Source organism: Salmo trutta, chromosome 32, assembly GCF_901001165.1.
Source record: "Salmo trutta chromosome 32, fSalTru1.1, whole genome shotgun sequence".
NCBI classification, from domain to species: Eukaryota; Metazoa; Chordata; class Actinopteri; order Salmoniformes; family Salmonidae; genus Salmo; species Salmo trutta.
The window spans coordinates 11,250,621-11,265,067 of NC_042988.1; the positions used below are offsets into that span (position 1 = coordinate 11,250,621).

Sequence of the window (14,447 nt, forward strand, 5' to 3'; positions counted from 1 at the left end):
ACCTTACTGCTCCTGTGTTCGGATCGATCTACGATCTTTCTGCCCTGTGATCTGATTGGTCCCGTCTTACTGCCCCAGCGATCTGATTGACTCAGCCTTACTTCCCATGTGATATGATTGGCTCAGTCTTAAAGGGATAATCCACCCTAGAAATGAAATGTGACGAGGTACTTCATCATGATACGGTTCTGGTCACTGGAAATAGGGATAACAAACTATCACATTTCATGACGCTTTTAAAACAATTACCTGAACACTCAATATCGCCAAATAAGCCAATAGGGGCATACTTGTGTAGAACACATCCATCTGTCTATATCGTCACAACAAAGTCTATATTTTGTTGAAATGTCCTCAAAGTTCACAGTGCACCGTCAAATTAATATCCTTTCTTCCTTCAACTACCATGGCACAAACCTGTTTTCTCCTCGGGTTGCCATAGCAACCGGACTCGCACAGCTTTGCGCTAGAAACGCGTTCTCTACCAGGTCGAACATGATGATATTGTAACTCCTAAATATAGCAACACCTAGTGGCACAACGCCTCTCCCCTATTTGACCCAGATAGTTTGTGTGTACAGTGGGGGAAAAAAGTATTTAGTCAGCCACCAATTGTGCAAGTTCTCCAACTTAAAAAGATGAGAGAGGCCTGTAATTTTCATCATAGGTACACGTCAGCTATGACAGACAAAATGAGAAAAAAAAAAACAGAAAATCACATTGTAGGATTTTTAATGTATTTATTTGCAAATTATGGTGGAAAATAAGTATTTGGTCACCTACAAACAAGCAAGATTTCTGGCTCTCACAGACCTGTAACTTCTTTAAGAGGCTCCTCTGTCCTCCACTCGTTACCTGTATTAATGGCACCTGTTTGAACTTGTTATCAGTATAAAAGACACCTGTCCACAACCTCAAACAGTCACACTCCAAACTCCACTATGGCCAAGACCAAAGAGCTGTCAAAGGACACCAGAAACAAAATTGTAGACCTGCACCAGGCTGGGAAGACTGAATCTGCAATAGGTAAGCAGCTTGGTTTGAAGAAATCAACTGTGGGAGCAATTATTAGGAAATGGAAGACATACAAGACCACTGATAATCTCCCTCGATCTCGGGCTCCACGCAAGACCTCACCCCATGGGGTCAAAATTATCACAAGAACGGTGAGCAAAAATCCCAGAACCACACGGGGGGACCTAGTGAATGACCTACAGAGAGCTGGGACCAAAGTAACAAAGCCTACCATCAGTAACACACTACGCCGCCAGGGACTCAAATCCTGCAGTGCCAGACGTGCCCCCCTGCTTAAGCTAGTACATGTCCAGGCCCGTCTGAAGTTTGCTAGAGAGCATTTGGATGATCCAGAAGAGGATTGGGAGAATGTCAGATGAAACCAAAATATAACTTTTTGGTAAAAACTCAACTCGTCGTGTTTGGAGGACAAAGAATGCTGAGTTGCATCCAAAGAACACCATACCTACTGTGAAGCATGGGGGTGGAAACATCATGCTTTGTGGCTGTTTTTCTGCAAAGGGACCAGGACGACTGATCCGTGTAAAGGAAAGAATGAATGGGGCCATGTATCGTGAGATTTTGAGTGAAAACCTCCTTCCATCAGCAAGGGCATTGAAGATGAAACATGGCTGGGTCTTTCAGCATGACAATGATCCCAAACACACCGCCCGGGCAACAAAGGAGTGGCTTCGTAAGAAGCATTTCAAGGTCCTGGAGTGGCCTAGCCAGTCTCCAGATCTCAACCCCATAGAAAATCTTTGGAGGGAGTTGAAAGTCAGTGTTGCCCAGCGACAGCCCCAAAACATCACTGCTCTAGAGGAGATCTGCATGGCGGAATGGGCCAAAATACCAGCAACAGTGTGTGAAAACCTTGTGAAGACTTACAGAAAACGTTTGACCTGTGTCATTGCCAACAGAGGGTATATAACAAAGTATTGAGATAGACTTTTGTTATTGACCAAATACTTATTTTCCACCATAATTTGCAAATAAATTCATTAAAAATCCTACAATGTGATTTTCTGGATTTTTTTTCTAATTTTGTCTGTCATCGTTGAAGTGTAACTATGATGAAAATTACAGGCCTCTCTCATCTTTTTAAGTGGAGAACTTGCACAATTGGTGGCTGATTAAATACTTTTTTCCCCCACTGTATGTATTGATATGTAGGCTACGTGTGCCTTTTTGAAATTGATGTAGTTCTGTCCTTGAGCTGTTCTTGTCTATTAATGTTCTGTATTATGTCATGTTTTGTGTGGACCCCAGGAACAGTAGCTGCTGCTTTCGCAACAGATAATGGGGATCCTAATAAAATGCCAAAATTGATAGTGTAGTTTGTTTCGGGGATTTTACAACTAGCTACTGTAACTACTTCACATGCTGATATTGACTTTGGTACTATGGTGTGCAGCAATTTTTTAGCTAGCCAGCCAGCCTTTCTAGAGAGAGCATTGGGTTTTGTAGTCGACTTGAGCTCTGCAGATTTCTACAAGTATGATTTTTTTGCTTCCTAATTTATTATAAACGACGAAATGCAAATTTCCTTCACAACATATGTTGCTCTCACATATTAGCGTTATTTAACAATGTAAATCATAGGAATTTGTAGATTTGAGTGGAGTCACTGTCTGGTGTTGTGTCCAGTGGTGGTACCTTGCGGCTGGTGTGCAGGGCAGACTCTGGTGGATAGACGATGAAGTGGCGCAGCGTGAAGCCGAAGCCCTGTGAGGTCTTCTGGAGTAGTAGCGTCCGGGGACCCTGCCAGCCAACGACGACCCCCTCTCCTCTCGCCCCCATCGCAGGCCGAGGGTTGTCACCGGCCGAGGAGAGCCCATCTCTCCACCCCTTTGCCTGTTGAACAGAGAGAGAATAAAAACACGTGAGACTCAGGTCATATCCCCAAAACAATCACTTATGTCACTCCAACAGTCAACACTCCATCAGTACTTAACCAGTTCCTCCTTCCACCAAGTATTCCCAGGAAAAACGTTCAGAACTTTATGGAACTGGAACAAAGGTCAAACGACATCCATGCTACAAGAGCCAGGCCCAAGAGTGACATCACCACTTAATGTGCTGCTGGTTACTTCATTAGTGACTTCCCCTGCAGGCAAGAATAGGAATGTGTCTGTTTCTGTCCTGGGAGACTGGCGGACAATGAGTGTGTGTGTGTGTGTATCCATATGTTTTAATGCTAGTCGGTGAGAGGGGAGCACAGCTGGCTCACATGGTCAGGCAGTCCCCACATGGCACCCAGCACCACAACAGTGTCCCATAAACCACGAGGGGGTTCTGGGGGGGGTGCGGCCGCTGTCAGGAAGAGCCCAGTTCTAGACGGAGGGGAGCGGGGTGTTCCGTCCTGCTCAGGAACTCTAGACAATTAAGGAATGTCTGTAATAAATCAGGATTGACCTTGGTCAGGTCATAGTGCACCAGCGTGGTGTGAAAGGGTCAGGGTGATGATTCTGAGTAGATTTCCACTCATTTTCCCCAAAGAAGGCAAATACCAAACATGACAGATACACGTGAGAACTAACACCCTGATTCTGCTGCTCCAACCCACATATGTCATTCAAACACAACCACCTGACCAAACAGGAATGGGAGGGAGACAACCTTCCTAAATGTAGATGAGCCTGCACCTATGGACTCTTCTCTATGGAAGTACAGTTACTTAATTGTACCGGTGTCTCTCCTCCTGACTCTCCACTCTGAGGGTGTGTGTGTGTGTGTGTGTGTGTCCATATGTTTTAATGCTAGTAGGTGAGTGGTGAGCACGGCTGGCACCCAGCTGGATGTAGCCCTTCATACTCGTACCAGTATACGTGTTGAAAATGGCAGATTTGGACACTGACAAGTGACTAAATTGGAACGCAGTGGCTATACAGTAACATGCTATACATGACATCAGAGCTCAGGGTCTCCACCTCGACAGCACTTTAAGGGTTTTGACTGACAGCCGTTCTGAACCTGAGCACCTGGTGATGAAGTTGGCGCCATCTCTCCCACTAACTTTTGCAAATTTGTCATTGTCTGAATGAGGGAAGCGCTGTAAACGAAGAGGACTCGACGTATTTTGAAAGACGAGAGGTTGAAAGTTGGAATAAATACTGCTTTGATGTCATACAAGTGTTCACTTCACATTTCCATTGTGATTTATAAATGGACCGTTTTAAGATTGTGTAAATACCAACAGTAATTGTGTGATGGCGGGGATGCAGGGTTGTGTTCCAAACAAAACAACTACACTTGTACTTGCTCTAGTTCCTCAACAGCACAGCTTGGAAAGCTCAAAAAGCACCTTATAGTTGAAGACTCTTCTTTGAGTCATAAAGTGCATTGACATGACTTAGGAAGTGTGTACACTTTGGAGAGGTGTTTGGGCACTTGGAGACTCCAATTAGTCCTCTCACTCAAACCCTTGTTCTTTTTATGTCTTATGTTGCACCTACCCCACATTTTTCAGGAATATTCTTATCATGTTACTGAATGTCTTCAGAATATTTTCAGATTTTGTTATAAACAAATGCGGCAAAAAGTACAGTAAAAGTAAAACGTACATAAAATCAATAGTATAATGTTTGGATTCAGTCATGTGTCAGACGAACAGGACAGTACACCTTTGGTCTAATAATTCTCCCATAATCTCCAAACTGTTCCCTTTTAATTGCTACCATGGTTATGGATATGCTTTCCATATTTCTTCTGTAAAAAACATTTCAATTCAGCCCTATCCATGTAGGTTAGTTCTCACGTGTGTAAGGGGTTAACCCCCAACACAAACCCTATATTTCACTTCCTGTGCCCCTTCCCCCCTCCACACTACTCTGACCTCGCAGGGCCAATCACCCAGCCCGCTCAACAACAGGAAGTGGCAGGCTGGGGACAGGAAGTGTGGTACCATAGAGGAGGGATAAGCAGGCGTACAGAGCACCTATAAATACAAAACCCCAGGGGGTTGGGGGTCAGCGCTCCCCCCACCCTCCCTTCCATTCTACCGCTCTCCCCTCTCCTCCCTTCCACCATCACCACATATACATTCTTGCCATATGATCCAGCTGGAGTGACCATTACAACACATCCTCTCTTTGTCCTCCTCTCTTCTTTCCCGCTCAATGCACAGCTCTCCATCTAGGTGATGATGTAACCTTGTTCTCACCGTTTCACAATGCCCAAGCAACTCTTCCACATTTCATAAACAGATGAGAGGCATGAGAATAACCAGGGAGAACGTTTAAATGAGAGATGCATGAAAGTGAGGGGGAGGGAAGAGAAGGGAGGAAAATAAAGAGAGTGAAAATGAAAGAGCAGGCTTAAGATATGAAGAGAGAAAGAAAGAGCCTAGCAAGAGGGAATTCCAGAGGGAGTGGTTGGATTGAGGCATGTTGAAACACACACTGACGGGGACTGGCAAGGAGGGGGTGAGGAGAGCGATGGAAGAAGAGAATGATAGAGAGGGAGGGAAGGAGCGAGTGGAGAGGGAAGGAGCGAGAGCAGGCTGGGCCAAGACAGGTTCCAGCACGCTGGTTTCGACCGCACAGCCCCTCCCGGCGCTGAGAATACCAAACCCTGTGATTACCCCAAACACACAGAGACTGGAGCTCCGGGCCAGAGACGATTCCCACTGCCTGTCAGCCTGCCTGCCTGACCCTGAGTGTGTGGGACATCTGTGACTGCCTGACTATTCTACACTAAACCCCCCCCCACTAGTCTCCATCTAACTACAGTAGATTACACTCCAGACATGAGATCTAACATCATTGGTTAAACTTACATCTGTCTGTCAGCTTATATAAAACCTGACTGTATTTAGTCTATATCTAATAGTCTTTCCTGGGCCCCTCTCTCACCAACCTTCTGGATGAGGAACCCTTTCTCTAGTCTAGCCAATCCAAAAGGGGAACATTTGGCATTTCACTCTGCAGTTCTCTGACATCTGCCTAGATCTCTCAAATCAAATCAAAGTGTATTGGTCGCGTACACAGATTTGCAGATGCTATCGCAGGTGCAGCGAAATGCTTATGTTTCTAGAGCCAACAGTGCAGTAATACCTAGAAATAATACGACAATACACTCATAATCCAGAAAAATAAAAGATAGACATTAAGATATATCAGAACGAGCAATGTCAGAGACCGGAATATAAATATATATATACACATATGTATATAAATATACTGTACATACATATAGAGGTGTGTAAAGGCACTATGGACAGTATATGAATAGAAACGGTGCGTACAGCCGTAGTTATATAGTAGTGATATCTAGGACAAGCTCACATGAATAGGCTAATCATGATACGCAAATTACGCAATACGGAGCCCTGCCACATGCCACTAGGATAATTAGCACATCTACCGGCACCATAATGAAAACTCCTATTAGAATGCCATATGGGGCCACCAGGAAACCATTCACAATATTTCCCATCATTCCTATTCGTCTATATAACCACATCCACATTGTGTTGCTATTGGGGTGGGCAGCAGACTGGTGTCCATCGCACCACTACTCTAACATCCATGTCCATATCAGCCAGTACATCCCCAGCCTAAAGATGATACAGTTAGGAAGTGATTGTTAAGCTATATTAGTTCAGTGGTTGCAAATGATGGTGAAGGAAAGGAATGCCTGAAAGACCTCTATCACACACACACGCGCACACACACCCACACACACACACACACACACACACACACACACACACACTGGGGGAACAATGGTCTTTCAAACAGCTGAGAGCTGCACCCTGTTTGAAAAGTTGGGCTTTACAGAGGTTACAAACGCTGACACGCTTTTAATCCAGAGACCCACTGTCCGCTCCGTAGCACTGGTCTGAGAGCTGGGCGGATGGGTGGATGGGGGAAGGGAGAAGAGAAAGGGATACAAACTGAAGTGACAAGCACTGCTACTTTAAGTTTCAATAGTTCTTCCTGGTCAGATCAGGAAGAGCCCAGGGGCCCTAGCCACATCTACTGTGTATCAAAGGCCCTCCCACCTGTATCATTGTCTCTACTCCGGCTCCTCTCCAAGTCTGAATACATCCTAGTTCAAACTAGCATGACAGCCGACATCTGACTGTGTGTCGGTACAGTTGAAAAGGCCAGTCGCACCATGAAAGCCTCTTAAACACATACAGTATTTCACAATAGAGGATAAACAGTCATTCAGCAAACCTGACGCACAGCTTCAACAATAACGTCTCTGTCTTTTACACAACCGCCTGAATTCCACTGTCTCTGTGTGTGTGTGTGTGTGTGTGTGTGTGTGTGTGTGTGTGTGTGTGTGTGTGTGTGTGTGTGTGTGTGTGTGTGTGTGTGTGTGTGTGTGTGTGTGTGTGTGTGTGTGTGTGTGTGTGTGCGTGTGTGTGCTCAATAACCTGTCTGAGCCCTCTGTCAGATCAAGTCAGTTGATGTCACATCAGTTAAACAGGGTTTTCTCCTCGAGCAACTCTGCTGAATATGAATCTCCAGTAACACATACCCCCCTCACCCACCCTCCCCAAAACGGTCTCTAACCTACACCCCACGGGGGAAATAGGTAGGACTGGAGTGCCGAGGCTAGCACTACATTACTATCTGCATAATTATCCTCTTATTGTTTGTCTAACCAATGCAATTGTCTGACCTGAGCTTTTAATCTGCATGTCCGTAATTGTCACGCCCTGACCATAGAGAGCCCTTGGTGTTGTAGGTCAGGGCGTGACTAGGGGGTGTTCTAGTCTCTTCATTTCTATGTTGGTGCTCTTGGTATGGTTCCCAATTCGAGGCAGCTGATGTTCGTTGTCTCTAATTGGGGATCATACTTAAGGTGTCCCTGTTTCCCACCTGCTTTGTGGGATATTGTTTCGTGTTAGTGTGTTGAGCACTACGACTTCACGTTTGTTGTTTTCTCAGTTTCACTTTAATAAAATATGTGCAACTCAAATCACGCTGCGCCTTGGTCCGCTCCTTTAAACGTTTGTGACAGAAATAAAGCCATTTTCTGGGGGAAAACATATTCTGATTGGCTAGGCCTGGCTGCCAAGAGAACTGTAAATTGTTGCATGCTGCATTTATATTTTTGTTCAGTATACATCCACAGATCCTAGCCATAATAACCCAAACTCTCCTTAAACCCTACACTCAGTGGCATACAGGCAACAGTAAAGTCTATCAGGCTACTGGATGTGTCAAAATGTGCCTACTCTCATCAGAGAGAGATACTGAGAGTGCTGCGCGTTAAGGCCTCACTAACCTGGCCATTGAGCAACATTAGAATGACATCGTCGCTGTGGGATTTAACTGGCCTTAGCCACATGCTGTTGCACTTGTGTTACTATCCTGGTCAACACAATTACAGAGGGAGCAGGCTGAGATTCCAGGACTGACCCTGTACACATTACTGGTGTTACTATCCTGGTCAACACAATTATAGAGGGAGCAGGCTGAGATTCCAGGACTGATGCTGTACACATTACTGGTGTTACTATCCTGGTCAACACAATTACAGAGGGAGCAGGCTGAGATTCCAGGACTGACCCTGTACACATTACTGGTGTTACTATCCTGGTCAACACAATTACAGAGGGAGCAGGCTGAGATTCCAGGACTGACGCTGTACACATTACTAGTGTTACTATCCTGGTCAACACAATTACAGAGGGAGCAGGCTGAGATTCCAGGACTGATGCTGTACACATTACTGGTGTTACTATCCTGGTCAACACAATTACAGAGGGAGCAGGCTGAGATTCCAGGACTGACGCTGTACACATTACTGGTGTTACTATCCTGGTCAACACAATTACAGAGGGAGCAGGCTGAGATTCCAGGACTGATGCTGTACACATTACTGGTGTTACTATCCTGGTCAACACAATTACAGAGGGAGCAGGCTGAGATTCCAGGACTGACGCTGTACACATTACTGTACACAGACAGTGTGTTTACTCCAGCTGTGTCTGTATACTATAGCCTGGCCCTGGCTGCCCTTTCCCCTGCCTGCCCACATTCCCCAAGTCGCCATTTCTCAACTGCGCGTCTGAGAGAGAGACAGAGAGAGAACGCAAACACACACTGCGCTTCAACACACACACACACACACACTGAGTGCACATGGATGAGAGATTCTGCAGGCCTGGAGGGCGCATTGCCCCTCCACCCCCTCTCAAACTGCCACATAACAAGCCCCTTCATCTGCCTTAACTCACTAATTAGTAACGCCCCTCCAGGGGGAAACAGTCAATATGGCACAACCCCCTAAAGAGGACAACACAACTATAGCTGATGCTTAATGATTACTGCATTATTGTCGCTCACATTCAGCATCACACTGCCACATACACACCAGTGGAGGCTGCTGATGGGAGGACGGCTCTTAATAATGTCTGGAACGGAGCGAATGGAGTGGCATCAAACACATGGAAACCACTCATTCCGTTCCAGTCATTACCCCGAGCCCGTCCTCCCCAATTACGGTGCCACCAACCTCCTCTGACAGACAGAGAAAAACACATGAGGAGAAGCTCTCTCTCGCTAACACGCAAACAAGCATACACATTGCACAATTAGCAAAATACCAGTTCCACATAACTATATGGATACCTCAACTGAGATTCTGAGGTAGATCCACAAACCTCCACCTTACAGGGGTGTGGTGGGCACTGGGCACAGTCCTTACCCTGGGCTGGTGAGAACGTTGCTGGGCACGGCTGCCGACCGGGACTGGCCTCATGGTGGGGGGCGACGGCAAGGGGGCACCACGCAGCACTGCCAACCAGATACAGCGAGGCTCGGCGGCACTACAGTCCACCCCTACGGGATTCTGGAAGCACCACTCTGACCTAGCTGGTAGAGCAGGGTAGGGGGGCATAGCCGCGGGCATGGGGGCACAGAGATTACCCAACACGGGCCTACCTGATGCCAACATGGGCCACACACAGGAGGGGGCAAAGTCTTGACACTGTCGCACAAACACGCTCTTTTCCAGTAAACGACGCAGGTGTCAGTGTAACACCTGCATCCTCTCTGACCAAGTCATACTTCCATTTAGATAAAACAAATCAGTGAAAGCAGAAGCCAAGAGGGCTGAGTAGCTCTTCAGATGGACCAAGATCATCCCTGAAAAAAAAATCCCAATAGTTCCAACCAATTCAGTTCAGTCTAGTCCCCTGTTCTCCTCGGTGTTCCTCTCCATCCTGATGCTGGCACGTCTCCAAGATGCATGCTTTTAGTTCCACATCACAGTCTCAAACTCCTGACCTCCAAGGACGTGAAGGAGCTTTCCAAGGCAAACAACACAGTCACACACACGGTGGGGGGTGCACGCATGCCGTGGCGGGGCGTCCTGGGCCCTGAAATGATTTTAAAGAAGTCCTGGAGAGCAGATGTATGCTAGAGTGGTAGCAGAGAGGTCTAGTTTCCCTACAGACAGACAGACGGTCTGACTGACTGACTGACAGAGCGACTGACAGACTAAACGACAGTGTCTCTCCTCTCCCAGCGCAGCAGTGTCCTGTTCAGTGGTGTTCAGCAGGACACAAAGCCACTGTGTCTGTCAACCCCCCCTAACACACAAACTGTCACAGCTAGAGGGCTGGCTCCTCTGTCTCTCCCCCCTCCCTCTCTCGCTCTCTCTCTTTCCCACCCTCCCTGTCTCTCTCTTCTCTAATCTCTTTTTTCCCCTTCTTTTGTCAGCCTCCAGCTCGTTGTCCGGCTTCACTTCTACCAATTCATCCTTCGCTCCGTCTCGGTCCCTCGTTCACGCTCTCCCTCCTCTATTCCCTCCTTTCTGTACTCCGCTCGGTGTGATCCGTCACTCCACGATCATTCCAATCTGTCACTCAAAATCCACTTTGAGAGAGCCAAAAACACACACAACATCCAACATGTACACTGTGAACACTGAGGGCCGGGCCCCGACACTGTGCTCCACTCTTGAAGTCCGGATGGAGTTTAACTGTAGGCTGGTGATGTGGTCTGCCTAAATCCAACAGCAGGTCCCTGTGGCTCTGTCCTGCCCTGTGTGTGTAGGGAATTTAGTGGCGCTTGTGTATGTATGTGTGAAAGAGACACAGACACAGTGACACAGCTATGATGCCAGCACTCAACCCCCCAGCTATGATGCCAGCACTCAACCCCCCAGCTATGATGCCAGCACTCAAACACAAAGAAAAGAGACAGAGAGAGCAACAGGCTGCCGCTTCACCCCAGCAGCCCCACCGCCAGCCAGGCAGACCAGAATAAAACAGCTGCAATTGGACATCAATTTGATACCGACCCCCCCCCCCGACCCTCCCTCACACTAAGTCATGAATTCACACACACAAACACTAAAACAAACAGTGACACACACAGCAGAGTTCTCACCAAACATCCAGGGGTCCTGAGTGGCAGGCAGGTGACCATGGTGAGTTTGACAGAGCTAAGGCTTCCTGCCCTGATCCTCTCTCTAGAAACTCACTGCATAGACCTGTTACAGATGAGGTTAGACTGGTTTCACCTGCTGCCATACAGCAGGGCAAGCACCAACACGACCACAACACCGGAACACACACACACACACATGGTACACACTCTCTAAAACACACACACACACCGTGCTCTCCAGACACACACAGAAAATACACTTTGCAGGCTCACCTAGTGTATGTTGAAATACAATAAGCATCAGTGGAGGCTGGTGAGGGGAGGGGAGGATGGCTCATAATGACGGCTGGAACGGAGCGAATGGAATGGCATCAAACGCATGGAAACCATGGAAACCATGTTTGATCTATTTGATACCATTCCACCTGTTCCGCTCCAGCCATTACCACCTGTCCTCCCCAATTAAGGTGTCACCAACCTCCTGTGATAAACACCCACCAGCTATACACAATCCAAAATGTGCAGACGTACAAACTGTACACAAACACGCTCCTTCCACACACAGACACACACGTGGTCCATTGAGTCACACACGTGTATAAATACATTGCTGGGGTGTAATTACGCTCTCATAAAGACTAAAATCTTATAGGCTGTGGGCTGTGCTGTGACTGTGGGCTGTGACTGTGAGGGGTTGTGTTCGGCCTGTGGTCAGACCGGAGGTTTGGGTTCTGACAGACCGCCAAGCAGAACCCGCCCAGGACCGGACGGAGAGACACCAGGAGCGGACGGAGAGACACCAGGAGCGGACGGAGAGACACCAGGACTGGACGGAGAGACACCAGGAGCGGACGGAGAGACACCAGGAGCGGACGGTAGACACCAGGAGCTGACGGAGAGACACCAGGAGCGGACGGAGAGACACCAGGAGCGGACAGAGAGACACCAGGAGCGGACGGAGAGACACGAGGAGCGGACGGTGAGACACCAGGACCGGACGGTGAGACACCAGGACCGGACGGTGAGACACCAGGAGCGGACGGAGAGACACCAGGAGCGGACGGAGAGACACCAGGAGCGGACGGAGAGACACCAGGAGCGGACGGAGAGACACCAGGAGCGGACGGAGAGACACCAGGACCGGACGGAGAGACACCAGGAGCGGACGGAGAGACACCAGGAGCGGACGGAGAGACACCAGGAGCGGACGGAGAGACACCAGGAGCGGACGGAGAGACACCAGGACCGGACGGAGAGACACCAGGACCGGACGGAGAGACACCAGGACCGCACGGAGAGACACCAGGAGCGGACGGAGAGACACCAGGAGCAGATCACTCAGGGGGGACGTCCCATTCAGAAAAAGACCACAGCCAGATGGAAGCTTCAGAAGAGGACTGGCCTTGATAGGGAATACTGTGTGTATGACATCATAAGCTGGCGCCACCCTACGATGAGCTTACCTGGTTCAATCAATGAAAGCGATCTGCTTATCACAAGTGCAGCATTGTGAGAGACTCGTACTGAATTTTGCTGTGGAGTTTTGACAATAACAGACAAGGCCAATTGGGAACAGAAGATCACTGTCTCTCCCTCTCTCTAGTGACCTGTGGAGATATTTACAAAAACAGGAGAAGGAGAAGCAAGCAACAAAAGAGCGGAGAGAAAAGGTGTTGAGTTACAGTTCACACGGAGGACAAAGTAGTCACACACCGTGCGCTGTCACAATACCACCGTTGCCGCCAGAGACCCATGCTGGCTGCCGATTGGCGCACAGGTAAACATTCCTGCTACGTTGTGGTTGGATGAGGCCTAAACACCACTAGCTCCTGAACATCCCGGGAGAAAGGGAACACCTGTCTGTCTGTCTGTCTGTGGCTCGTCGTCTTCATTTCTTCGTCATCGTAACCTCTCATCCGCCCCTAAAGCCCTTGAAGTCCTGAAATCAAAGAGTGTGAGATTCAAACGGCACACGCCGCTAATCTCTGGAGAGACGCCACGCTGCTCGCCTCTTGCCCCCACCCTACCCTACAGCCGCCCTGGCCCAACGCCCTCCCTGCCATGGGCACCACCGATAGAGATAGAGAGAGAGAGAGAGAGAGAGAGAGAGAGAGAGAGAGAGAGAGAGAGAGAGAGAGAGAGAGAGAGAGAGAGAGAGAGAGAGAGAGAGAGAGAGAGAGAGTGAGTGAGTGAAAGCGGAGGGAGCGGCTGCTCACAGACAGATTAGTTAGTAGATAATCCCCTTCATAGTGACGCCGACACCGCCGGCCAGCAGATTAACTAACACAGCCTGATGGGGACACAGCCCGATGGGGACACAGCAGAGCAGAGCAGGCCCACTCCCATTTTTCACTGACTGACTGAGGACCACCAGCCAAAACAACCCTCATACACACAGCTAGCCGAGCAAGACATCAGGCAGGATCTATATCAGAGAGATGCAGGGGTATAAAGTACTTAAGTAAAAATACTTTACATTTTTGACAACTTTTACTTCACTACATTCCTAAAGAAATATTGCACTTTTTACTCCATACATTTTCCCTGACAACCCAAAGTTACATTTTGAATGCTTAGCAGGACAGTCAAATTGTGAAATTCCTGCACTTATCAAGAGAACACGTGGTCATCCCTACTGCCTATGTTCTGGAGGACTGACGAAACACAAATTTTGTGCCCCTGGCTATCCGTACATTTTAAAACAAGAACATGGTGCCGTCCGCTTTGCTTATTATAAGGAATTTGAAATTAAATGTATACTTTTACTTTTGATACTTAAGTATATTTAAAACCAAATACTTTTAGTAGTATTTTACTGGGTGACTTTCACAACTTTCTATTAAAGAATCTATACTTTTACTCAAGTATGACAATTGGGTACTTTTTCCACCACTGGAGAGCTACATAGAGACACCAACAGTGTGTGTGTGTTTACATTTTTTTTACCTTTATTTAACTAGGCAAGTCAGTTAAGAACAAGTTCTGATTTACAATGGCAGCCTATGAATAACAGATTTTTACCTTGTCAGCTCGGGAATTCGATCTTGTAACCTTTCGGTTCCTAGTCCAACGCTCTAA

General features: G+C 47.7%; 1 protein-coding gene across 6 annotated transcripts in view; it reads right to left on the reverse strand.

Annotated features, from left to right (window-relative positions):
- LOC115171062 (rho GTPase-activating protein 23) overlaps window positions 1-14,447 on the reverse strand; it is a 60,754-nt gene that overhangs the window by 35,089 nt on the left and 11,218 nt on the right. For 3 of the 6 annotated variants that reach the window (XM_029727538.1, XM_029727539.1, XM_029727537.1), the window contains exons 1-2: window positions 9,682-10,565; window positions 2,671-2,868 (exon numbers count right to left, since the gene is read on the reverse strand). In XM_029727538.1, the coding sequence (XP_029583398.1) occupies window positions 2,671-2,868; window positions 9,682-9,930 (447 nt within the window). In that variant the 5' untranslated portion in view covers window positions 9,931-10,565. Of the gene's footprint in view, window positions 1-2,670; window positions 2,869-9,681; window positions 10,568-11,369; window positions 11,454-14,447 lie in introns of those variants that run through there. The other 3 variants (XM_029727541.1, XM_029727544.1, XM_029727540.1) reach the window with 3 other exon arrangements.